We start from the raw sequence: 27,203 nt of genomic DNA, 5'->3' as shown, positions 1-27,203 counted from the left end.
GCAGACGCGGCGGAGACTGAGCACTCAGCGAGCAGCCGTGAACACGGAACTTTTGGGGTCGGGAAGAGCTTAGCGAGCTATCTGTGTGCCGGTTACTGGTTTTCTGAGGTCTAAGGATTCGACTCTTCAATTTCCGTTGGATGATTCAATGCCGCGTCTGGTAAAAGATGATTCGATTAGTTGGATAAACAACGTGTGCATCAATAAAAAGTCCAAAAATAAAACATGTTTGTTTCTCGGGCTTCCAATTGAAAAAATGTTGACATGCTTGAGGTTGGTAAGAATTCCAGTAACTAAATCAGCTTCCCGTTTATACAAGCGACACCGAGGACTCCGCAATCCTCATTTTTAGATGCTCGTAAGTCGTAATTGACCATCATTTGGCATTTTTTGCTAAATGCATAGAACATGGGCGTAAGGAATGAGAAACAATGGCCGGACAATCAAACGGTAAGGTTTCGACACGGGAAGATATGGGGTTTGAAATCAAATGATTATTTTGAGTTTTATAGCTACTTTTCTAGAAATATGTATAATGTGTTTATGATGTGGCGCTGCGAAAAGATTTCAAGATATGCCTGAATAGTGCATCAACGACTCCGTTAAATGATAGATAGGCCATTCACACTTCATAATTACGTGCCGCTTTCATCGTTCAATTGGAAAGTGGCACGGTATTGAGTGATTATTTATTTACCCATTTTCCGATGATGCGCTTGTCACGGGTTCCGTTCCCGGCCGCGTTTTCCGCCTGCCGCTGGGGGCGATTAATTATTGACCGCTGTCGATAAAACATTCACACTTTTCTCTCAGTTCAAAAGGCGCAGAGCTCACATTTGTTATTAGTACTAGCAGCTCGACATGTAGTGCCCATATACGCTGTAACAACAATGAGCATCGTTAAACGTTTATGAGGATTAGGAAACATTGGATATTTGGGGATGCACTGCGGAGGATAACACGATGGAAACTGCCATGTTCCACATTAAAAAATGAGGAAACGCGAACGCACATATCAGTCATTGTCCGTTTTCACAACGGCTATCTGGTACGGGGACCCGCAGTTGCTACTGTACACGATCCCCAACTCTAGCCGTCTGTCCTGTCCAGAAACAACCGATAACATTGATATCGACTGCCGGTCCCTGTACAAGAGCAGCTGAGGTTTTCTGTGCGTGCCCTCTGACAGCTTATCGTTGTTCCCTGTGAGGGTGCTGGAACAACTTACTCAGGGTCGTTGTACAGTAGCAACTGCGGGTCCCCGTACACACTTGGTTCACATTTATTGCAGATTCGATGCATATTTGGTTAAATTAGATTCATTGTGTTTCTTAGTTATCAGCTTGGGTTGCACAGCAGCTTTCATACCTGATTTTTCAAATTATCCGACATTATTTTCGCTTATAACACTGAAATAAATTCATGATATGGAGCTGTTTGTTGTAAAAGAGATTTAAGGCCGCCGTCCACTGTGCGGAACGCGTGCGGTCCGTACGGAATTTAACACAGAACCCTATGGGCGCATCCGGTCCGTACGGAAATCGTGTGCGCTCCGTCCGGACCGCATCCGAACGGCAATCAGCTGTTGATTTTCCGTCAGCTCTCCGCATGCGTTTCGGATGCGGTTGCTACGGAGACGGAAGAGTGATGTCCGACGCGTTGAACTTTTCTGCGGAAAACGCATCCGGAACGTCCGGAACAGACGTGGTTTGGGGCCGTATCGGAGGCAAACATTGTGAATTGTACGAAGAATTGGAACTCGATCATCATGAAGTAAGTAAAAATTATTTCCTTAGAATGGCAAGAGTATTCGCTGCTGGCTACTTGCAATATTTTATGTGGTAATAAGTGATAGGAAACATTTATTAGCTCTCCGCATCCGGACCGCATCCGGACCGCATCCGGACCGGATGCGGCCAGCGTGCGGCGACATTCCGGACGGACTCCGGACGGAATTCCGTCGCAGTGGACGGCGGCCTTTAGTGTTAATTTGGTCAGGTTTGGTGCATTAGCCAGATAACTCGTAGTGAAGACGGCCATTACCTACCTATCTGGTAAAGGACCAGGCTCAGAGAGGTAAGTTCGTGGTAAGCGGCATTTTACATGGATAAATCTTGGATCGTATCAATTACCAAAACTGCTCTCAGCATAACAACTGGTAAGTAATAAAAAGATCCCAATCCGCGATGCACCTGCCGTCATATGGAGCGGCCGGCCGGGCGCCGAGTGTGGACGGGCGGGGCGGGACAGGCGGGACAGGACGGGCGGGCGGCGTCTGACCCTGATGGTCGCCGCTGCAGCCCCGGCCGACCCCGCGGCGTGACCTGGCGCCGCGGGCCGTGACCCCGCCGTGACCCGCCGTGAGACCGAGAGGCCGGGCCGGGCCCGCGGCTTCCGCGGCGCCGCGGCCCAGGAAGCAGCTCGGCCAATGCGGCCGGATCGGCGGTCACCCACTGCCGGCGCGGTCTGACTCGCAGCTCGGCGATAAATGGGTGAGCCGAATCAAGGCAAAGAAATAAATCCACTTCGTTTTATGAGCGAAGAGGTATAAAGGGAAGTATGTGACTAGCCGAATTCATACCACACCACTCCGCCCGGAATAAACGCTGCGTGAGTCATTTGCCAGCTTATGAACAAATTTCGGCTATACCTAATGTGCCTGAGAATAAGCAGCGACCGATTTGCATTTAATTAGATGTAATGGAAGGGTGCAGACGACGTAGATAATTTCCATAAATGCAGTTAGCAGGAACGCTCGTATGACGAAAAGTCAAGCCTGGAAAACAATCGCTAATGTGTGTGACCTCATTTCATTGCCTCTTTAACCCCATTGCCTTTTAAATAAAGGCCGGGGCACAGTATGTAATCAAAGAAACTAAAAAGTGCACTGCTCCTGTCACCGATCCGTGTTTTTACAAGACGTCAACTCGTTACAAAGTCGGCTCATCTGCGGCACGATCGTTCGCCGTCTGATCGGAGGAATCTATCTGCATCCTTCAGCGCCGTGGGGGCGCGTGTCAGCCGCTCCAGCCATGTTCGGAGCCACTCGATCGCCGAGTCCGGCCGGCCGCCGGAGGTCGACTGAAGGACAGATGACGGAGCGAGTCCTCCGCCGCTCTGCCCGCGGCGCTCTCCGCCGCTCTGCCCATGGCAGCAGCGGCCAGCCGAGCCAGCACATATCAGCCGGATGATTGCCTTAATTCGGGTGAATTTGGACGCCAGATTGCGGTAAACGTCCAGCGTACCGTGTTCGGCCAGAGCATCACTCAAACCGGCGCCACTTCCTTGTCAGGAGCATATGTTCGGCCACACCGGGTGGGCAGGGCGCCGCCGGCTGCGAATTCCAACCGCAATCGTCCCTGAATAAACTGGGAGGGATCGGTATCCACAATCACAATCTGTCACAGCTATTCTCACGGCCTTGCCGTGCACTCTCACAATGCACACACTATAAACAGCCCCGGTACTTCCAGATAACAGCGTCATTTTAACGGTCGGAAAATGAGCCGACCTAAACGCGTGCCTGACATTGAGGTCCCGGATGTCGGCCGTTCCGGTCGCCGGTGGAAATCCGGAGCAGTTATCCTGCTAGCCCCTCATTCAGCAGCCCGGAATGTCACCCTCTGCGCTCCGCTGGCCAGCACGCGACATCATGAGCAGGCCAGGAAGGTCGCCACTGGAGCGGGCAGGAGCTCCGCATTTCTGGGAGCGCTGGACGGAGGAGGCGGAGGCGCTCGCGGGCGGCCCGGAGCGGCGTGGGCGGAGGCGGGACGGTGTGAGGTGAGGAGCACTGACCCGGGACCGCTGCTCCGCCGCCCCCGCCCACACAGCGCCGCCGCTCACATCACTCATAGTGACACTCTTCGGTCCGCTCCGAGCTAAAGACGGGAGCGCCCGAGATGGACAAGTGTGAGACTTGTCTGATGTTTGGTAGAAAAACATGCCAAGTTAACAGAGCAGAAGCACGTGTTGGAATGGATCCACAGGTGTGTACTCCGTTCGTCATTACAAATGGTAAACTAGTTTGGCTGCGCCGGCTTGGACAGCCCGAAATAGCGATGCAGAAAGGAACGCGAAGGGGAAAGCGGGGATGCCTGCGAGCGTCCCTTTGAGAGACACCCATACATAACCTTCTGCTTACTATGCATCACTTTCATTGTGGTTATTATTCACGTAGTGACCTGGGAACGATGAGTTGATGAGTTGTTTGTCCACGTGTGGCGAGCGGCAGACGCTGCGGTCCGCTCGGCCGCGTATGCGCCGGACCCGGCGAAATGTGCGGCCGTCTGTAATTAGTCGGATTGTGGGTGATCCGGCTGTTATTAGTCGGATTGTCGGTGATCCGGCTGTTATTAGTCGGATTGTGGGTGATCCGACTCGAGGCGGTGGCGAGGTCTCACGTGACCAGCCCCGGCGGCAGGCCGCCGTGTTGAAAGGCCGGCTACCCCGGCTCCTTTCACAATATCCGCGGTATTGCTGCAGCTCGCCGACGGGGACCGGAGGGGAGGGGGAGGGGTGCCAAGGAGGGCCAGGGCGGGCCGCGCCGCCGCGGTCACACGTCCACCATTTCACCTGACGGCGGTGACGTCAGACCCCGGGGCGGTGACGTCAGACCCTGGGGCGGTCAGTGACTGCCCGCGGCGCAGCCGGAGGACGCAGCGGCCGGCGGGCCGCGCCTGCAGCGCAGAGAGCTCACTCTCGCTCCATGGTTTACAGAGGCAGACAGACTATAGGAAACCATGGAAGGAGCACCAATTCAAGACTGAGTAAAGAAGTCCTCTTGTGCAGATAATCTGTCACCGTATTGTTTGGATTTGTGACTGCCATCCTCCACTATCAAATCTGCCCAAGCAACATGCTGACGAGTCAGCGAGGCGGTCCAATGACAGGGAACGAGAGGCAGTACAGTGGAGATGCAGGAGAGATGTCGGTGGCTTGGCCTCGGGACATCCTAAAAGTGAGCCTACCCACCAGAGCACGTCTCCTGACATCTCCCCTAAAACCTCAGTCACCCTGCAAGGAACCAGTGACGGCGACCTTTTCAAATCCAAGTCTCGGTCGCTCCGTGGCGTAACCAAGTCACGGGCGTCACAATCCGTCACCGTCACGTTCCATCCCCGAAATCGGCACCGGGTGACGCTGTGGAACAGGTCTGGCAACACGACAGTCATCGCGGAGAGACTCGACGCTGGGCGGCGGGGAGGGGCGCAGTCTCGGTCAAGGACAGTCACGTGACCGCCGTGACGTGATGAGACCCACCGCCCGCTCAGTGCTTTAGTGAAGGGTGTGCCCCGTTCGCGATCTGGATCGGAGCGTTATTACACGCTGGCACTCAATAGCACAGCTCAATTTATGCATGTAAAAACGCCTGCCGCAGCTGACAGACACAATGCGCAACGCCGCCGGACATGTTTCAATGTTTTTGCTCAAATGAATTGCATGTCATGCGCACGCCGGCAATCGGGACGAGAAAGTCGATCCCGAGCTGGTTTAATTGTAATTCATTGCACGCCACGTTTCTATCAGGGGGTGTTTGGCTCGGTGGTAACGCCATCGGCGCGCGTTTGTGTGCATGTGTTGGCTACCGGCTCGCCGGTGTTGCAACGACATGCAATCAGCAGCGTGTGGCTGGCGGGGGTGTCGAAAGCAAAAGATCCCGGCCAAGTGCGGCACGAACTGGATGACCAAATTCGAGTCATTGAACTGTGGCCATTCGACGGCGGCTGTGGTTTAGCGACGGGTAAATTCAGAGCGGCTCAGCTCCTACAAATTGCCGCGTGAAGAAATATGTCGAGTGAACGCCGGCCATTATCACGATGATTGGCTATTACGTCAACTACTTTCGTTTACAAAATTATGCGTATTTCACTGAGGAAATATCCCATCGAGTAAGACAGACATGGGAAACTGGTGCGGCGGCAGCAAGCTTCAGGTCCATGTTCAGCCAAGCTTCACCTACGAGACGATTTTGGACCGGTACATCGACTCCCACCTGCCGGAGCTGATGATGAACGCAGTGCAGCTCTCTGACCATCGCTCTTCCCTCCGTGAGTCTATTTCACGTGCGCTGTGACCCGAAATCGGCACCCCGTCATTAGTCGTGAGTTAATGTCACAGTGGACGGCTTTCATGGGCCTCGCTTTAGTCGGTCACGGAACTGGAGATTGAGAGCCCTATAAAGGTAGGGGTGGAGTCGCTCAGTGTACAGGCATGGGATAAACACATACTGAGCAGATTAGTCAATCACCCCGTTCATGGGAACCGTCGTTCGGCGCTGAGTAGCGTGCTTCCTCTCGGCGTGGTTTAGCTTTACACGGGTAAACCGGGCGTTCCAAAACGTTGGGAGCGGTTCGATGCCCAAGGACGACGAATGGGCTGACCTGAACGGGCATTCACATTCCTGAATGTCCATAACAAGACAATCAACGCTCCACTTCGTCGGGGTAATCTCCGGCCACCAGAACTGGGTCACAGAACGGCAGGTTTTAGTGCCTGCTCATACGCTCAACATCGGATTCGTATTTGGGACTCATTCATGTAAGATATTGAAACAATAATATCTTTTTTAATGCTGCAAACGGATGACAAGATGGGTCGACCCCCAATAACACTAAACGCGGAACGGTTATCGACATTAGAGGCACCCTCATACAAATTCAGATGAATCATTTGGAATGGCCGACTATCAAACACCAGCCACTGCGCGTGTTATATACTTATGCAGCAATGTAGTCTCCCTGTTATGCGTTAGAAGCAAGTATCTCTCAGGATGAGCTCGCTGTGCCGCTTAGTGCCCTACGATGTAGGATACGATCGCAAAGGCAAACTGAAACGATAGTCGGCAGCATGGACAACATCAACGTCGCACGCAGATACAAATACTAATATTTATCAAACAATTTCAAGAACGTAGGTATAACAACACTAGCAGGCAAACATACTTCAATTACCGGCGTAAATTGCCTCTGGGTACACCGGTAAAAAAAGTATTAGAGGCTTAGGCCCGGCTGATAAGCATCACACTCATCGAACTGAATGATGTTTGTTCACACCGTAGAACAAAAGAAATGCTCGACAGGACAAACAACATGCACTGCGTTCTAAACCAGAGGTACGACACGCAGGCAGCCCTTCCATTCTGTACAGCTATGAATCTGCCAGTAAGGCGTCTTCACCCCGTAGATGAACCATTTCCGTCACTCAGTCTCAGACTGGCAGAGCTGCCCCGCGGCGGGACGGGGTAGCTCCGAGACCTCTGATCAGGAGGAAGTGACAAGTCTGAGCCGGCCGACCGACCGACCCCGACGCCCTTGCTTTTTACGTCCGCCGAACACGCTAGCGACGATCCCGACCGGCGCGCCGGGCTCGGAGCCAAGGCCTGATGACCTTGCGAAGACCAGCCACAGAGACGTGGCGTCTCATTAGAAGTGATTTATTAGTTACCCTTTCGGCACGCGTTTGCCTCATTTACACACACCAAACCAAGCGGTGTGAGCCACGCTCTGTGAACCCGACCTGCCCTGGAACGAAAAATACTCCAGTAGGTCCCGCTCTGAATCCGTTCGTGCACCTTCACCTGACCTGACCCGTGCCGACCTCCGGCAGCCAACTACACGTCCACGTGGGACGACCTGACCACCCAGCTGGAGACGACTCAGTTCGACCGGCGGCTCTCGATGCGAAACGAGGCGGTGCAGAAGCTGTGTCCCGAGGTGCCGCAGCCGGAGGCGCCTGCGCAGCCGTCTCGCACTGGCGACGGTCAAGTGGCGCCGCTGCCGCCGGCGCCCCCTCCGCCGCCACCACCCCAGCCGGCGCCAGCCCCGTCCCAGCCGGCTCCGGCCCTGTCCAAGGAGTCTGCCGGCAAGGTGCTGTCGACGCCGGGCTCGACGGTGCGTGCGACGCTCTCCTCCAAGCCGTCGCTGCCGCCGATCGCCCAGCGCTCGTCACAGGTGCGACGGGTGGCCGAGCAGCCGCCCAAGCCGCGCTCCACGGAGCCGCCGAGAGACGAGCAGCCGGAGCCGCCGCCGCAGGCCGCCCCGTCCCGCTCCACCACGGCCGGACAGGACGTGTTGCCGGCCATCTGAACGCGGCATAATAGGTGCCCAACACTAGTTAGCAATAGACCTAGACGGACAACCCAACAGCTCAGCGGCCCTGGCTTTATAGTATACAGGTTTGTCTCCACTAAAGGAAAAAGACAGGTTAGAAAAGTCGATATATTTAAATATCTTTCAGCTTGCAACGCATTTAAATATCCTTCAGCTTGTAACGCACGTGCAAATACAGCGAATTACCAACAGCACCATCATCTTGTGTCATAGTTTCTCTGTAAATCACAGACAGCCCGCTCCGGTCCCTTCGTTCCCAGTCACCTCACGAGAGCAGCAGCTCCCACACTCTCCACCAGGCCTTCCAACATCTCTCGGCATACAGCAGGGGCCGGCAAGGCACCCGGTCAGTGCCGGCAGGCGACCGAGCGCTAACAGCGTTCAACAGTCCAGGCCACGCGGTGTTGTGCCCAATTTCCTGACTAGACCTCGTGTACCGGGCTGGTCTCCCAGTGTGATACCTCCGATACTGCGTCCTGGCAAGGGAGCCGTGCATTGACCTGACACCACAGTGAGGCGGTATCACTCGGCGACCGAAGGGGGACAGGATTCGCCACAGCTCGTCTTAGAGCAGTCCCCCGCGCGGACTGGGGTGACATCCACCCGGGGTATACCCGCACACCACCCGCGCTCAGCAATATATACGCACACCTTAAACACACGTAAACATACACATACAGCCACCCGTCAGCACGCAAAGGAAGCACTAGGCCCGTCCGGCGGGTCACCACAGTCCCTCCCGCACTCCTGCCGCCTGGCGGCAGCGCCTCGCATCACAAACAGACACCGCTCGAGTCTGTACCGGGTGTAAACATGACCAAAGTGAGCACCGAGCGCACGTAAAGCACAGCTGGCGACTGACATGTAGGAAGTCACAGCTATTTCTGAACTATTTCTCTATGATATGGAAGTACAGGTTACCTGCATGACACCCCATTGAAAATTGTGACATAAGTACTAAGTGACTCATGGAATTGGAGCTGCTATCCGTTTTATAGCAGGGTTTCTGAAGTACATATATAGAAACAAAGAACCACAAAGCACCAGTCTCCAATGGACAGTAAAAAGTAGAAGTAGATACAGCATGAACACATCAATAAGTCCCCAAATCCCCATATTGTATACCTAACTATTATACTTACCTAACACTACACTTCGTTCAAGGCAAAGACAAAACACTCAACGCGCTACAATCATCACACTGCTAGCAGGGCTTCTTTCTTCTTCTTCTCAGCCTTAGCCTTGTGTTTGCCGTTCTTGTGCTTGTCCTTGCCATGGTTGAACAGTTTGCCGAGCTGGCCGCGCCGCTGCTGATCCGTTTCAGAGGTGGGCTCCGACTCCGGCGTGGTGGGGGCGCCCTCGGTGCCGCTCTCTGAGCCGCGCGAGCGCCCCCTGGTCGGCAGCAGACGCCGCAGGAAGCCCCGACTGGCGGACCGCGGCTGCGCCTCGGCCGCCGCTGGCTTCTCGGGCGGCTCGCAGGCGGCCGGCACGGGGGTGCGCGGCACGGCCAGGGCGCCCGAGGTCGAATTACAGCGCGCCTTGGACTGAGCGGCGGCCGCTGGGGCCGGCCGACTCTCTGAGACTGACGACGAGATGGACCTGTGGCGGGGGCCGGTGGCAGTGACGGGGGCGACTGTACCACGGAAACCGACCCAAGATGAAGAGGATGACTAAATGAGGCGACAAAGGGCACCGATCCAGAAGACGGAGAGGAACGCCGAAGGAAGCGAGAATAGGCACCGACCCAAACGCCAGAAAGGAGGAACGAATGAGGCGACTGGACCCTTGGCATCTACACAGGGGACCGAGCTTTACCATAGTCACCAACACAGCGGACGGAGGCGGCAACTGAATGAGGAGCGGAAAAGTTTGACGGCTGAAGGAGGCGGCGGTACCACATGATTGCTGAAGGAGATGGCGGTGCCATACGATTGCTGAAGGAGGCAACGGTACCTACTGATAAATGGAAACGCCAGGATGTCGCAGACGCAGTACCTCCCGGCACCGAACAAGAGGATTTATGTTCCGTCTGACTGATAAAGGAGGCGGCAGCCAATAAGACATCAATCCGGAAGAGTATCCAATATGACGGCTGAAGGAGACGGCGGAAAAAACCGACCTCGAGGACGGATATGACGGTGGGAAAAGGCGCCGATGCACGTTGATGCCTACCATGAGCAAAGCCTAATGAAGGAAATGATGCAGGGCCTCGGCTAACATGTTAACTGGTGGGCCAAATGGCCCACCAGTGACCCGAAATGGCCCACTAGCCTCAAAGATTTGGCCCACCAGTAATTTTCTGAAAAATCGAAGCTTTCACATTTTGCATCACGACATAGGTAACATTGTGATACAGACAGAGACAGAGGCCCTACTACATTGTTGCATTTATTAAAAGTAAGAACTTGATCGTCGTTGCCCGCCTAATACCATCACCATTCCCGGTTTCTTGAGACAGCCGTAGGTTAAGCCCCGGTCACACTTCACCGGATTGGACCAAAGGACGAGAAACGGACGGCGTCCGGTGATGTCCGGGGGATGTCCGTTCGTTTCCGTTGGACGTCCGTTTCTCATCCGTTAATATCTGTTCCATGTCCGGTGGTGTCCGGTGTGCTCAACCGGACACCACCGGACATGGAACGGATATTAACGGATGACAAACGGACGTCCAACGGAAACAAACGGACATCACCGGACGCTGACAGTTCTCGTCCGTTTCTCGTCCGTTGGTCCAATCCGTTTAAGTGTGACCGAGGCTTTAAATTTTATGCAATAATCGTGAAAGACGTTTGCCTCTGTCAATTACAGATAGTGCCGGCGGCTTCCAGCCAATCGAGGTCTGCGAGAGTTCTTGCAAGCTTTCCGATCGATCGAGTGGTTACAGTCACACAAGCATCTGCCGCAGACCAGTCGGTTACAAGAAAAACTACGAATAAAGAACAGACCAGTTCAGACGGTCGGGGATAAGCCTGCGAGCCATCTCAGACGGCTCGCCGATAGACACGATATAAGCCAGAGTCAAACTAGAGGTAGTGTCGGCAACTTCCAGCCGATTGAAGTCTGCAAGCGATATTATGCGTCTTCACGAACGGTATGATGCTTGCAGTCGCACATCTGACCAGTTGGACGAATTTCGAACCGTTCACAGTCAGCGTTCCAAAAATTTCTCATTTGGGCTGAAGATGACACTCAAGAATAAGAATGGATAATTTTCCACTCTCACATTTTGGGTGGCTAGAATTTTCCACTCAGACACCCAAGAGAAATCTGTAGTTTGGGACACTGTTCACCAGAAGTGTACATAACTTAGTTTTTTTTAAAGAAAATATTAGGGTTGCGCAGTGCGCTTGGGCTTTTGAGTGAATTCTTTTCCATGCGACACCAATAGGCTTAATGATCATTTTCAGAGATGTTGGGGTTGCTGCTACAACCCCCTTTTGGGGTTCCTGCTACAACCCCCTTTTGGGGTTCCTGCTACAACCCACTTTATATGTAAAGTTGCACTTGTGCTGTTCACAATTCCTCCCGATCCACCCGACAACGCCCGATCCCGTCCGACCGCTTCCGAATCTCCGACTAGTCGGCGAGCGATCCATTCAGGGCTCGCTGATTTTTAACATCCGACCGGCCGTAAGCTATCGTCCAAAGTTTTATAATCTGCGTCAATATTTTGTGCATACTTGTGCGATTTTATGTGCACCGCCGGAGTATCACCACTGAGAGGGTTGTGGGTCCCTACTCTCTCTCTTCTCTCTCTGAAGAGTCGGGGGGGAGGTCGAGCCCCGTTTTTTTACATTTTTTAATGCCATCCTGACGTTTTTTTTTGCAGAACAAAGTGGCCGAAATCTGGGGAGAAATCGAAAATGGGGGGGGGGGGGCTATGGCTACGAAGGTCAGTCCATGTCGCTGCCCAAGTGGCCCACCAGTCAAAATTCCTTAGCCGAGGCCCTGAAATGATGACATGATGAGGCGGCGATATCAGAGTTACAGACCAAGAGAATATGACCCTTTTAGCCAAAAGAGGTAATGACCAAGGCGAGCATTGCTAGGGATATATAAGGACTCCAAACAGGATATACATATATAGCCCACTACGCATGCGTGGCGCTACATGACAAAACAATACTGATTGTGTTCTTAGTTCAATGCTACTAGTTCGATATGCCGCCCGATATGCTGCCTACGTAAGCTCTTAACACTAATGCTCGCACGAAGTTGCGTCCACTGGAATTTTAACCACAAAAAACAATGCCACTTCGAGCGCCAGTCAGCTGTGAGCTGAGCGTTATGACCGTCTCAAACGCAGTCCGTTGGAGTTAAGTCCTACAAGAATTACTGGAATTGGTTTAAGCCCGGAAGATGCCATGTAACTTCATGTGCCAGTATAACGGTGTAGTATGTCACGCCCCGCAGCAGGTGTCAGTCCGACGCCGGCACTCACCTGACGCGGGTGGCCATGGCCACGCTGAGCGTGTCGTACATCTTCTCCCAGGGATCCATCAGGCCGATCCCGCGGGTGAAGTCGAGCCGCGAGCAGTACATCAGGTACGAGGGCAGCGTGCACTTTTGGTACACACACGGCAGCAGCATCCGACCCCGCTTGTCTGCGGCACACAACACATATTTAGATACGGAAACTGGAGTCATGGGGTGAATTCCATGGTTTCGAACAAACGCACATATTGCATATGCCTGAAATGAGCCTCTTGTAAAAATATTCCATCGTAGTCTGTAATAAGAACCAGTATAATCTCCCCTCTTAACACCATGGGAGTCTTCCAAGGCTCATCCTTAGGTCCTCTCCTGTTCACCATCCTCTCCAACGACCTCAGCCTTCACGCGCCGGACGCTCATGTGACCCAGTACGCTGACGATACCCAAATCCTGATATCCGATTCCAAACGCAACCTTCCTTCCCTTATCCATCGCATGGAAACCACTCTCCAAGCCCTGTCATCATGGTTCCATGCCCATGGACTCAAGCTAAATGCATCCAAAACCGAAATCCTACTCCTTGGCACTCGTCAGAACACCCGCGGCCTATCCCCTGTCAGCGTACGGGTCGGTGGGGAGACCGTTCAGGAGAGCCCGTCCGTTAAAAACCTTGGCGTGCTTTTCGACCGTCACCTGACTTGGGACGACCACGTCAGTGCTGTTGTCCGTCAGTGTGTTGGCCTCCTGATCGGTCTCCGCCACCTGAGGCATCTCCTCCCGCGGCATGTGATGCGCGCGGTGGTTGACGGCCTGGTCCTCTCGCGCGTGAGGTACTGTATTGCGATTTATGGCTGTGGCACTTCCAAGAATGACGCTAGACTGATGAGCGTGGTTAACTTCGCCACCAGAGTCGTCACTGGCCTGCGGAAGTATGACCATGTGTCTCGCGCGCGGGAGGAGCTTGGTTTTATCTCCCCTCGACTGATGTGTGACGTGTCCACCATGACTGTGGCTCAGAAGGCGATTGTGTGCGGGGAGCCCACGGACATCTCATCCCAGTTTGTGACATTTGTGGACTCACGTCAGCGCTGTGATCGTGGTACCCGGCAGGACCGGCGGCTGCGGCCTCCACTCATGCGTACAGCCGCCGGCCAGCGGTCTTTTACCTACCGTGCCGCATCACTCCTGAACGAACTGCCTGCGAGCACATTGGAGCTGAACCCGGCACGCTTTAAGCGAGCAGTCAAGTCGGTGGTGTGCAATAGGGGTGGGGAGGGTGGACGGGGTTAGCATTTTCTGACGTATGAGTGTTGTTTGACTGTGTGCTTGTTTTTACCCCTCAACCATATTTCCCGTTGATCGTTTTATCTTTTGACTTGTGACACAGAATAGCCACAATGAGTGATGTGGAGTTGTCAGCAATTGTCAATACAATACATATATACATATAAGAGGTCAAATCTCACCTGCATTCTCGCGTATTACGACATACCTCGACCACTGATCAGTGACGATCACCCATTTAACCCAGTATAAACAAGATCAAGGAACTCAATCTTTCTCCCCTGAGTTGGTCCACTCTATGATCCACCAGGCGCGAATATCACTGGCGCGTGTGGCCCAACCCCAGATAGTTACTCACCGAGTCCGAGCGCCTGTGCGAACATGGCCAGGAACTTGTTGACGGCCGACTCGAGGAAGCGGGGCGAGAGGACGGCCAGCACGCGGTGGCAGCGCGTCTCCATCAGCCGGATGATGCCCTGGTGTTCGAACGTCACCCCGGGCAGCAGGTGGCGCTCCTTGTCACACAGCTGCCGGAGGGGTGGAGGTAGCGGTTAACGGCGGGCTGGCGGAGCACCCATCAGCGGGGAGCTTTGACAGGCATCGGTTCTGTAGCGCGGGTGGTAGAGCGTTAAGACTCCCAATAGCAAGATCCCTGGCTCGAGTCGCTACTGTACATGCTATACGAGACTCCTAGTCTGCGAATAGTGGTCGGCCTGTCCATCCGGACGGGCTCAGCCCCGGTGACTATCTAGGGTGCCTGCCCAGACCAATGTCTCCCCCTAGTTCCTATCATCCTCCCCGCTCTGCAATGGTCTCAACGGACCGATAGGGCCTAACCCAAGGAAACAAACAAAAATCTGCCGTTGATGGGAGCAGCCGCAGCCAGCTAAAGTCATTTGAGTGGGACCCTGTTTTGACGGACACGCTTAACTTTGGCGTTCTATTTTTTTCCGATCAGTGGTACCCGAAACTGCCCGATAGGACGGTTAGGGCCGAGGCCTAGGCATCAACTGGCTACTGAGGGCGTTGACTTAATCTACCCATCCATTCAAATTTTCGTACTAAATTTACTGTTTTTAATCGCTCGCAGCCGCTGCCCAAACAGACAAATATGAATTTATCGCTCAGAGGCTCTTAGCGTCTTACCAAATAGCCTGATTGAAACCAGTGACAGTAACTTGATAAACGTAACATCCCTGAATCCTGATAGTATGTATCAACCTGCAACCAACGCATCATTGTGCGATATGGACACACCATAGCGTACCTACTTTGACGAGCTAGGTCCGGAGCAGGCATGAATTTGACATGCATGACTACATGACAAGCATGACAAGAAAAGATAGTGAGGAGTTGCAGTTGTGACGACTGGAGTGTCATAATCCTTACAACTTACAAGACAGTTGTAAGGATTAGTAAGGAAGGCAGTCAAACGAACGACACAAGCCACACCGCAAAATCATCAAATACATATTCCGTGTATGTCCTCTTTCAACCCACTGTTCAGTGACCCACCTTAATGCCTTGGTGCTGCAGCACGTCATGACCTATGACCCAGACCTCGGCCCACCTTGACGCCTCAGTACTCCACGACTATATGACCTCTGACCTCTGACCCCTGACCCACCTTGATTCCCCTGTCCTCCATGCGTCGGACGATCTCGGCGGCAAACTCGGCGTCTCCGTCATCGTAGAGCAGAAACGCGTCAAAGGTCGGCAGCGGCTGACCGTTTCGCAGACACTCGGCGTCGCCTGGAACCGGACGGGGGAGCACGTGACGGGGGGACGGAGGGGACGTGATGTAGCTATGGTGACAAAATTAGGCGGAAAATGACAGGAACCTGCGGCGTAAGCACATATTGAGTACGGAATCTATTGTTACACCGTATTATGGACTGAGTCAGATAAATCAAGTCATACTTTCAATATATGCCCTAAGTAGGCATCCACTGTAGCATAACCAAACAAAGGACTGGTGACAGCCGCCGCCCATGGTCAGTGTCGCCCGGTTGATAAACACTCGAGGAGTCGGTCCGAGTACGCAATCAGATTGACCAGTCACTACGAGTGCTCGACAATCAGTAAACAGAGAACATGAGTGGCCGGGTATCAGCTAGGATTACGCTGACAAACAAAATAAAATGACTGCCGACTGTTTCGTAAAGCAAACAGCTCCAATGGAAAGCATTTGATTACATAATGCAGGCTTACATAATGTAGGCTGTAGTTGTACCATGCCGAAACAACCACTCAAGGCCAAGTTAAATACGAGAATGTGGTTCAAAGAGCAGATGTAGATATTTATCGCAAATAATTATAATACTACGTCCTGAGTAATCTTACGCTAAACCCCTGACCCTTCCCTAGCCTGACAGACCCTGGCTAGGAGTCATCCTACTCTGCTAACGCTGACACGATACGCCAGTCACCTGGGGCGAGGCTAGTCCACGTCTCCTTGCTGACACGGAGGGTAGCTCTGACACGGTACACCTATTACTGCGTCGGGCTCTGACTCCTTACCGACACAGAGCAGCTCCTCGTCGTCACCGGCGGCGCTGATCGGGAGGGCGCTGCTGGTGCGTACCGAGCCCGAGAGCCGCTCCTGGTACCGAGCCACGTCCGCCGCTGTCGGTACGCCGAGGTACAACGGGGTACAGTCACATGGGGTGCCGGTAGGGAAGGACTTGGGAAGGACTAACTGGTGACTGGAGAATTATGGATCAGGCATAAAACTGGTGAGTTAATATATTGTGGCATCAAACTGAGTACTGCGTGTGCACTGCAAGTATTCTAACACGTAACAAGTATGGTGGCATGACCCCCGACATAACTCCAGCCATAAATACCTACGTAGCAACTGACAATATCCCGAGTATCGTGCCTTACGTACCGACGATGTCCCGAGTATCACACCGCACGTACCGACAACGTCCCTAGTATCGTCCAGCGTCCTGCACGTACCGACAATGTCCCGAGTATCGTCCTGCACGTACCGGCATTGTCCCGAGTATCGTCTTGCACGTACGACAATGTCCCGAGTATCGTCTTCTACGCAACGAAAACTTCCCGAGCATCGTCCTGCACGTACAGACAATGTCCTGGGTATCGTCCTGCACGTGGAGACTTTATCCCGAGTATCATCATACTGCACGTACCGACAATGTCTCGAGTAACGTCCTCCACGTACCGACTATGTCCTGGGTATCGTCCTGCACATCCAGCCGTCCGATGGCCGCCAGCGCAGTCCACAGCTGACCGACGGGCAGCGCGCGGCAGTGCTCCAGCAGGGCGGCCGCCGGACTGGCCGCGCGTCCCAGCTGCTGCTGCCGCTCCATGTCGCAGTCCAGGCGCTGCGCCAGGCCGCGCCAGTCCCTGCAGATAGGCAGAGGCATCAGCGTAACCAGCGGGAGCAGCGTCAACATTGTTATCGAGTTGCTGCAAGACCTCATAAATCAGAGCTTATTGGAAAGGGCACAGCACAAAAAACAGTGCCAACAAAAATGGGGTGGTCCATCCTGCATAAGAACATATACAATATACATGAGTACTTAAAGTACTTAAAACATACAGGAAATATTTCAAGCTTAATGTTGTGTATTACCTAGGAAGCCCTTCATCAGAGGTGAGAATTTTCTGTCCATTGAGCATCAGCGCCAGTTTATCCTTGGTGGGGGAGGTGAGAGCTGCTATGGGGCTCTCAGAGCTGTCCAGGTCACCCATCTGTGGAGGCAAAACAGATGGTTGGTCAGCCCATCGCACTTGATGAAACCTGTCAGCCATAGAAATGATAATTCACCATAGAATATAGCATGACCAGACTGGAAAACATCCACACACTACGCCGGATGCACGTGAGACCCTCATGCGCCGGAATTCGGCGCAAGCGATTTTGCGCTGAAATTTCTGCGTGATTTGCGCCGAAAGTTGGAAGTCTATTTGTGCCAAATTAAGCCACTTTCACAAAAAGCACATTGCATATCTAGTTCTACCGACCAAAGCTATATCAACCAGACAGAGTGTTTAGAGTTTGAGCGTCCAAATGAGTTTATGTTCCATGAAAACCCAGTTCCACAATATGCATAGCGCACTACAGCGTCGTGCCGTGATACAAGGGCCGAGCCGGAAGTTCTAGGGCCACAAAAATCGGCGGAGCGGTGTGTTCGAGACTGGCGGGCGCCAGCAAGGGCCGGCCAGCGGAGCAGCACGTGCTTCTGGACATCAGCCTCTTCTCGGCACACGACGCAGAGCGCCGCGGGGGACTGCTTGTCCAAGAACTGTTGGCATGCCGTGGAGGGGAGACGGCCGATTCGGTGCACGTGCTGGAGCGAGCGCCCCCAGTGGTCTGCCCTCATCTGATGCACCAAAACGGCGTCTTCCAGAGGGGTGTTCACGGGCACCGCACACTGCTGCGTGCGGTGTGTGCGGTGCGTCCAGCAGGCGTGCGGTGGACAGTCCCGACCGTGGCCAGTCCCGACCGGCCACAGCGGTCGCTGTGTGCGGTGACGGAAGGCTGACGTAGGGACGCAGTGGGTGGAGCTTGGAGGCTGTACAGGGCCCGTGAACAGCCCTCAGGTCCTCTCAGAGGATGGCGAGCTGCAGCGTGCTCCCGAAGAGTTGTTTGAATAGTGACTCGGACCAGGTGTTGCACCATTGACGCGAGGCCACACAATGGACCGCCCTTTTTTGCCAGCCCAGCTAACAGGAAACGTTACTACAACGTTGTCACAACGTCGTGTTTCGGTAAGTTGCGAAATTACGTTTTAATTACGTTGTAGCAACGTTCTGAACGTTGTGAAGCCATGGTTTGGTCCGAAAGTCGTGGTAAAACGTCGTGACAACGTTTTATTGGTACGTTGCAGCAACCGCGCACTTGCAGCATTATATTTTGATAATGCATGGTGACATATATGGCCATATAATGCATTTCCTTTGACTTTCAATGCGCATATTCAGTTTTCATCGTTAAATTTGACATATTTTAACACTTGGACTGTTCACGTTGTCAGCTGGTGGTCGCCAACACGTTGTTAAAACGGTTTTTCACAACCTTGACATTATAGGTACTGAATAATTAGCGGTGTTTTTACGAGTAAATTCCGATACCTTTCTCTCCCTATCTCTCTCTAATATATATATATATATATATATATATATATATATATATATATATATATATATATATATATATATATATATATATATATATATATATATATATATAACATGTGTAAATTGCAAAGCGTCATTGGCATGTTTTGCAACATCACAGGCGGAGCTAGAGGCTTGCAACTATCCCTATGTAAACGCGGCTGTTATCCGCGGCTGCCAGCAAGCCACGCGGGCCGCCACTCAGGCGAAAGGTGGCTCGCGCCCTGACCTCGCCTGAGGGGCCGTGACGTCAGTGTCACCGGCCGGCGTTCAGAGCCAGCCGGCCGAGCCGCAGTCTACGCGGCGCGAGCGAGCAGTGAGGGCCGGCGGCGGGCGCGGCTGAGATAGCTGGAAGATGAAAGATAGCGCCAGTTGTCTGCGTTTGATGCGATTGTTGTTTTTACTGGTAAGTCAAAGTACCATTTACGAGTAGCATTTGCAAGATTGTGCCTTGTAATATCGTGCGGTCTAGGCTATAGTTCATTGTAGCTCTAGCCTCTAAGGTGTTGACATGTTTCAGTTTGATCTAGCCTGTCGCACTGTTACGGAAAGTGGTGCAGGTATTTTTGTGATTTTTTTCATGAATTGAATGTCTGATTTTCCCTCATGTCTTCCCGCAGACGTCCTGCAACTCGTCAGCGCGCCTTGCGGCAGGCCTACTGTCGGCAATGCGGTAGCGAAGTGGCTGTCCGGAAGCTGCGACCGGAACGGGGGGTGCGCAGACCGTCTAGTCAGGCACTGCCAGCTGCCTAGGGACATCGAGGCCGCAAATGAGCCGGTGCCTAACGGTCCGCCGAGTGATCCTCCCAGCGAGGGTTAGTAAAGAAGTGAACTTCCACCAGTTCTGGCGTGCTAGCGGCTAGCGTCAGAGCCGGTAGAACCCAATTCCGTCCCACGCCCCCATGGGGGCGCCCCTGGGCCCCATGCCCCATCACCGATGCCGCCGCCGTCGTTTTGTTTGTTTGTTGTAAATTGACCTGTATGATGTATTGAAATATACACTTCTTACATGCCTTTTTTACAAGTCTAGAGAACGGGAAGAGAGCGTCGGAAACACATTCTGAGTATGTTGCGAACACGTTGAGAGGGCGTTGCGAAAATGTTTGGGACGTTTACTCAGGGTCGCAGGGACGGCAATGCGAAGTAGCGACAACGTGGTGCGCACGTGATAAAAACGTCGCAGAGACGTTGCCAAAGCGTTCTATACTCCTTGTAGTCACGTTGCGGAAACGTGGTGACAACGTTCCAGAAACACTGTTGGTACGTTACAGAAAACATTTCATAACGTTGGCGGGACGTTGTAAGAACAGTTTTGGGACGTCACGGCCACGTTACAGAAACGTTGTGATGACATTCAAATGCATGGTCGGATGACGTTGTCACGCCGTTGTCTGGAGTCTACAAAATTACGTTGTCACAACGATAAATCGGGACGTTGTGGTAACCATTTGACAACGTTTAAACGACGTTGTAACAACGGCAAATTGTTAGCTGGGAGGTCGTCCACGCTCTCATTCCTTCGATCCCATAGTGGGCAGGAGCCTGGAACCCACTGCAAGATTACTTCACAAAATTCAGCCATGTTCCACAAGGTCTTCTACAACTATCTCTGCACTGGGGGTGGAGGCCTCACCTCACCTGGGCCCAGTTTCACCAAGTGGGGTAATTTCGGCATGGGGTAGATTTCCATTCTACCCCATGGGGTAGAATCCAGTTTCACCATGCTCAAACTACCCCATGGGGTAGTTTCGGCGTCTCTTGTGAATGTTTGCTAAGCAAGCAGCATCAGCAAAACAATGGAACGTTTTGATTGGTCGATAATTTCATTTCACGACGGCGTGAAATGAAGAACACATTTGATTTGGCTTCTTGTATTTATCTACCAATCACCTTGGTAACGATTGCACCATGGCACCTCAGTTTCCAAGATTCACAACTTTATTGAGAAGGGACCGTGTATATCACACCACGGTGAGATTTACACAATACCGGCCATTTGTGTAAATCACACCCACCCCGGTGTGATATACACAAAATCTACTACGTAGTGTAAATCACACCCGGGTGAGGAATACACAGAGAGGGCAGCTGTGTGTATATCTCACCACGATGTGACGTCATAGCAACGCTGAACGTCCATTGGTCAGAGCAGTGACTCTGCTCGCCCATTGGTCAGATCAGACTAAGCACTACGAATATTCCGGCGGGATTCCGGGCGTCCTCTCTCTCGGAATCAGCTGACCGCCTGGCCTAATGGTGAAGGTCCTTGCACCATGATACGAATGTTGCGGGTTCGAGTCCCGTCGGTGCGGGCGCTTTTTCCCGCATTTTCGCTTTTCCTTGGTAGCGGTGGGTTCGCTGCCGACCGACAAGTTTAAAAGCACCAATACAATATGGAAAGCGACGTCTGAATGCTCGTGGCGAAGCGGTGCAGTGCCGAAGGCAATGCCTTAGGAGAGATTACAGGCAATGGTAAGTCAAATATTTTTAGGTTAAGTGGTTGTGTATCTGGCTTCAGGCCGAAGGCCTGAAGCCTGATGCACAACCACTTAACCTAAAAATATTTGACTTACCATTGCTTGCAATCTCTTCATGCGAGTACCTTCTTCCTCATCCACGGGTAGGCAAAAATCAGTAGGTCAGGTTAGGTTAGGTTAGGTTAGGTTAGGTTAGGTTAGGTTAGGTTGTTAGGTTAGGTTAGGTTAGGTTAGGTTAGGTTAGGTTAGGTCAGGTCAGGTCAGGTCTAAGGTTTGGTTAAGTGTCTTGTTAGTTGTTACCGTGCCGTAAATTAGTGCATTTTTTAGTATCGAATCCACCTTGATTGGCATTTTTGACGACTTTTAACTACGAATCTTTTGCATCAGATGCTTTTTATTTCTAATGTGCATTACAAAATACGCAAAATACATACAGTACAGATGCACGGCACATTTAACGCAACTTTATTGAGATATGCACAACAGCGACAAAAATAAAAAATAGATATGGAAAGTATCGAATCCACTTGACCTGGTATTTTTAACAACTGCTTATTACGAATTACTTGCACCATATGCTTGTTATTTCTAATGAGAATTACCTAGGTATGCACGACACATCCTCTTGCTGATTTAGGTACGGCATTTTTATCTTGATTTCAGTTGTTAGCGTTTTGACATTTGCTGGATATTTGCACATTGACCGTAAGGCATATAGGTACCTCAAATGATAATTTGAATAGATCACACAAGTTGAAGTACTATGATCATTTCAACAAGGCACAGCGTCAGCATGTAACCACCGTGAAGAATGTGCGTTTTTATTGTTTATATTTCAAGGCTTCCTCATCCGGTATTCAAGGTCACTGTTGAAGGAAACCCTTTAAAAGTTAACCCGCGAGTTGCTGGGGGGGGGGGGCGTTAAACGCCCCCACTTTTTTCGCCGGGCCATAGTATAAAAACGGCGCGCCGCAGGCGCGCCAAATTTTGGGTACCTGTAGGGAATTGATTGAAGTCTATTATGACAAAATTTCAAAAAAAAAATCGGTCGGAAAATTTTTGAGATATCGAGGTTTTAGTGACGTCATGATTTCTGAGTTTTCGACCAAAAACGACATATGTTCAAAAAATCATATAAAATCACGGAATAGACATACAGAAATGCCGTAAACGGCATTAGACTGCCAATACCATGAACAATCAAATGGCTATCTTCGATTATTGATTATCGTTTCGCATTTGCCAAAATCTTGATCTGATTCTTGGCAATTTCTCGTGACTACTTTACGACCATGATACATACATTTCTTAAATTGAACTTTTTGAGCCAAACACGTACACATATGATAAAATGAATGTCACCATCGTGTTCTACGCCCCAAATTACCCATAAAACATGTGTCACAAGCTGTGAATATCAGTTTTGATTTTCGGGGATATGTGCGTACCCGGTTGACCTGACCTTGACCCTGACCAGGCATCGGTAAAATCCTTTTTGAAAGGATTGCATTCCCAATCCACATTCCTAGTGCCGAAGTGGACTGCATTCCTACCCGCAATCCCCTTTTTCACTTGGATTGAGACCAAATCCGCAATCCTTTTTTGCAATCCTGTTGTATTATTATGTGCACTAGTGGATCTGGGGGAGGGAGGGGGGCATAGGGCCGTGCCTCCATCCCCAAATCACCCATTTCTAGTATCTAGTCTTGCGAGTGATTCCTATCTAAGGCACAGGTATTTTATGGGAAATATTTTTTGCCTCAAACACCCCCACATTGAAACCTCTACCCAACCAGTGTTTTATATTTTTTAAACTCGCCCTCAAATACGTAACTTTGCCAGTGGCGGCGGAAGGTAATTTTGGATGGGGGTGCAAAGTTTTCTCAAGGGGCCCCTCTGGAAGTATTGGCCCCCCCCCCTTCATTTTTTTTTTTTGAGTGATTATTATTGATTATGAAAAACGAAGATTTTGGAAAAGTATCCCCATACACACAAGTTCTGTAAAAGGTTTGAAATTGCAGTGTACCTACCTATCTCAAATAATGAAGGCATAAAGAAGCAAATGCAGCTAGTTTTTTTATCGGCTATTCTTTTAGTCTAGCCACCACCCGCAGCGTCTCAAACCACTTTTCTGGATCCGCAGTGAACCATTGAGGGCCCTACGAGACCGTTCCAAGAAGACCGTGTTTAGAAGCCCCTTGGAAACCGACCACATAGAGACTCCTCCAGAGACCTACACTCCCCAGACTGAATGAGCCCTCCGATCAAGGTCGGTCTCTTGAAAGTTGCTGAAAGGTTTCAGAAGGCAGTATAGGCTCGAAAGTCTTTTGAGGGCTCTCAGAAACCGGCATCGGACCCCAAAACAGCCTGTATGGAGGCCTTCCAAAGCCGGGATGGAGGCCACAGGAGCCGATGTTTAGCCTAAAGAGCCGGTATGGAGAACTGAATAGAGGAAAGGGGTCTCAGTGGGGCCTTCAGGGGCAAGCGTTTGAGCCCCAAAAGTATGTGTGGGGTCTTAGAGGCAGGTAGACCCCTGGGGTATGCACGGGGTCCCATGGGAGCTCGCGTGTGAGTCCAAATATTCGGCTGGCGGCTACTAGAACCAGCATGGGGATTCTTAGAATCCGCTTAGACCCACAGTTCATGGGCCATGATTCCCAAGAGTCGATGTAGGGGCCATAAAAGCCGGTGTAGGGCCCATGGCCCCATAAGTTCCGACATTGAGACTCTCAGAGGCCGGCGACGGGGCACAAGAGCAGATAAAGTGCCTTAACAAGCCGACATGGGGCCTGAGAATCTTGAGGGGGAGCCTGAGAACCCTGAGGGGTTGAGGGCCTGAGGAAGGGCCCTCAACTCCTCAGGGACCGTCCTGGGGTCCTCAGAAGTTGTTGTGAGGGCCCTTAGAAGCCTTCGAGAGGATCATCAGAGGTCGTCATACGGGTCTTTGGCCATAGTGAGGGTCTTCATGGGCCCTCAGATACCTTTGCAGGGCTCTCAGAGGCCTTGTTAAGACCGCTAGAGGCCATCGTTAGGGCCCTCAATAGACCGTTGCGCAGGACCCTCAGATGCCAGCATAGCCCCTGCAGCCTGGTTGTGTTGGGGCCCTCAGAGGCCGTCGCTGGGCCGTCTGAAGCCAAATGGGCCCTCCGACTTGAGTTGGGTCTAGGGCCGTCACGAGGGCCCTCAGAGACCGTCCTAGAGGCCCTCAGAGGCCAGCGGGGCCCCTGGAGTCCTGTGGGACCCTCAGCGGTCGTCATGAGGGCCCTTAGTGGTCGTTATAGGGCCCCAGAGGACAGAGGTCGTCGTGAGAGCCCTCAGAGATCATCGTAGGGGCCCTCAGAGGCCAGCGTGGTCCCTGGAGTCTCCTTGGGGCCCTGAAGTCTCTGTGGGACCATCAGCGGTCGTCATGAAGGCCCTTAGTGGCCGTTGTAGGGCCCCAGTGGACAGAGGTCGTGGGAGCCCTCAGAGATCGTCATAAAAGGGCCCTCTGAGGCCGTCGTGGGGGCCCTCAGATGCCGCATGGAGCACCAAACGCGGCTCGGAACACTTCTAGCCGGTGTGGGGGCCCCAAAGACTAGCATGGGGCGCTCCTAACCATAATTGGACATCCCGGATGATTCCACATCAGTGTTCGTTTCCCGATCACTGGTTTTCAGGAGAAAATGTATTGGATGGTGCGACGGGCCCCTTGTACGGATTTTGGGGGTGCAAAAAGATATGTTTGCACCCCCATGTTTTTCTATGGGGGTGCAGCTGCATCCCCTGCACCCCCTATTCCGCCGCCACTGAACTTTGCCCTTCCTATGTAGTTCATCAGCGTATATTATTTTGAGCGTTTAAATTAAAAGCGTTTAAATTATTTCAAGCTTAGATGTAAAGCCCTTGATAGCAAAGTACATTAAGCCGATCTAATAATTTTCAATCGCAACAAACCATTTCAAAGCACTAATCAAACACAATCCGGATTGGATTGCAAAAAATGGAAGTATGATGCAATCCAATCCGCAATCAAATCCTGTTTTTTTAATGGATTTCAAATTCAGGTGCAATCCACCAAAAAGGAATGCAATCAGGATTTTGCAATCCTGCAATCACAATCCTACCGATGCCTGACCCTGACCTATGCTTGACTGACCCCTACATGGGGCTGACACTCTTGTAGGCCTTATATGATGGATTGTGCACCGTTTTGACAGAGTTTATGACGAGAGGCGCTCATTGCGAAGTCCTGAAGTCCATGCTACTGAAAGCCCGATTTCAGGTGTTTGACCTGACCTTGACCCGACCTGTGACCTCAAAACTCAACTTTAAAGTACTCATCTGAAGCGTCTCGTCGCGTTCTTTCGTTTGCCGCCTCGTGCGTTTCGCTGCGCCTATTGGTTCTCGAGTTATCGGCTGGGGGCGTTTAACGCCCCCCCCCCCCCCCAGCAAACGGTGGGTGGCGAAATACCCCAGCAACTGCCGGGCTAAAAAAGTAAAATTCCTAGCATTTAGCTATGGGCGACATCTATAATACTTGTTTTCGTCTTGCAGATCACAAGAATAGGTGGCGCAGGCTATACATGCAGTAAAATACTTGGATGAAACTTGAAGTATGTTATGAATAATGCATACTCAAACTTGACAGGTGATTGGTCTTCAATAAATGATGTTCTGATTATTGTTTTACTGTTAATTCTTGCTCACAATTAGTATTATATTCACAAATTACCCCACGAATGTCTGCCGTAATTTCGGTCGGATATTTGGGGTAGAACCGACGACAACCAGCTGATTGATTGGCTTGTTCAGTTGCTCACGGACCGTGAGCATCTGTTTGCATGGCAAATTTGGGGTAAAATAAAAACTACCCCATGGGGTAGTTTGGAAGTGGCCAATCAGAACTTACCCCACTTGGTGAAACTGGTTTGGGGTAGTTTCGCCGAAACTACCCCAAATAGAGCTTGGTGAAACTGGGCCCTGGGCGAACGCTATACTGAATAGACTCAGGGCGGCTCAAAAGTCTGAGCACGTGAAGACCGGGGCAGGGGGCGTCAGGTCCCGAACCCTCTCCAGAGCCACCTGCAGGGTGAATCTGCACCTAGATTGACCAGCGAGCCGAAAAATTTGGTGACTGTCACTGCCATTGGCCAAAAAACTACGAGGCCACCCTGTGCTGATAAATTCAATGGACGCCATGCACTGAATTTAGCGCATGCAAAGTTATGCTGTACGCACGCTGAAATTTTGCAGCAATCCCATCACTACACCGGACATACTTGGCATAACGTGTTTTTTCCAGTCTGGTGTCAAGGAACATCCTTACAAGCTACAAGGGCAGTGCAGGAAGGGTGTGAGCGACTCTTGTCAATGTTAGGCAGGTTAAAGTGGCGGCGAGTTCAATGATTCATCAGGCAGCGCAGCGCGTCAGCATTAGAGGAGTTAGAGGGGCTCTGTAAACAAGCCGAAGCAGTATAAAAACATTAAAGGATGTAAGTCGGAAAGAAAGCACATTTGGAACAGCTGGTTGTGTCAAGTAAATTTATTATTGCTACCTTTCGTGGCTCCCTCCTTCTTCACTTCAAGTAAAATAAGGAAAAACTCGGATAATTCACGACACTCCTTTGCTATGAAGAAAGTCAAGCAAACAAAATTCAGCGTGTTCTTTCTGGAGGACTACAGCAATGCAGGGTATAAAGAGACCAATAGAGGCCCACTTTTAGAGGGAAATATTTTGCATCTCATCCACGCAACCTCTATCAGAACACGTTTT

General features: G+C 51.7%; 2 protein-coding genes across 3 annotated transcripts; one reads left to right on the top strand and one right to left on the bottom strand.

The window, feature by feature from the left end:
- The first annotated feature begins 5,709 nt into the window (after window positions 1-5,709).
- Window positions 5,710-8,302, top strand: LOC122369004 (vegetative cell wall protein gp1-like). Its single transcript, XM_043343359.1, has 2 exons — window positions 5,710-6,047; window positions 7,606-8,302. Exons 1-2 carry the CDS (start codon window positions 5,900-5,902, stop codon window positions 8,082-8,084), a joined length of 627 nt encoding a protein of 208 aa, XP_043199294.1. The 5' UTR covers window positions 5,710-5,899; the 3' UTR covers window positions 8,085-8,302.
- LOC122369003 (myeloid differentiation primary response protein MyD88-like) lies at window positions 8,203-27,071 on the bottom strand. 2 transcript variants are annotated; one of them, XM_043343357.1, is made up of 8 exons: window positions 26,986-27,071; window positions 17,428-17,546; window positions 17,014-17,198; window positions 16,347-16,451; window positions 15,454-15,578; window positions 14,185-14,353; window positions 12,550-12,712; window positions 8,203-9,707 (listed from the first exon to the last, which is right to left on the bottom strand). In XM_043343357.1, exons 2-8 carry the CDS (start codon window positions 17,544-17,546, stop codon window positions 9,305-9,307), a joined length of 1,269 nt encoding a protein of 422 aa, XP_043199292.1. In that variant the 5' UTR covers window positions 26,986-27,071; the 3' UTR covers window positions 8,203-9,304. The 2 variants fall into 2 exon arrangements, with proteins under 2 accessions (XP_043199292.1, XP_043199293.1); XM_043343358.1 differs by lacking the exon at window positions 26,986-27,071 and adding an exon at window positions 22,054-22,163.
- Window positions 27,072-27,203: the final 132 nt, after the last annotated feature.

The sequence above is a fragment of the Amphibalanus amphitrite genome, unplaced genomic scaffold (genome assembly GCF_019059575.1).
Source record: "Amphibalanus amphitrite isolate SeventyFive unplaced genomic scaffold, NRLGWU_Aamphi_draft 000997F_arrow, whole genome shotgun sequence".
Taxonomy (NCBI): Eukaryota; Metazoa; Arthropoda; class Thecostraca; order Balanomorpha; family Balanidae; genus Amphibalanus; species Amphibalanus amphitrite.
This window is presented reverse-complemented; position numbering and strand designations above follow the sequence as displayed.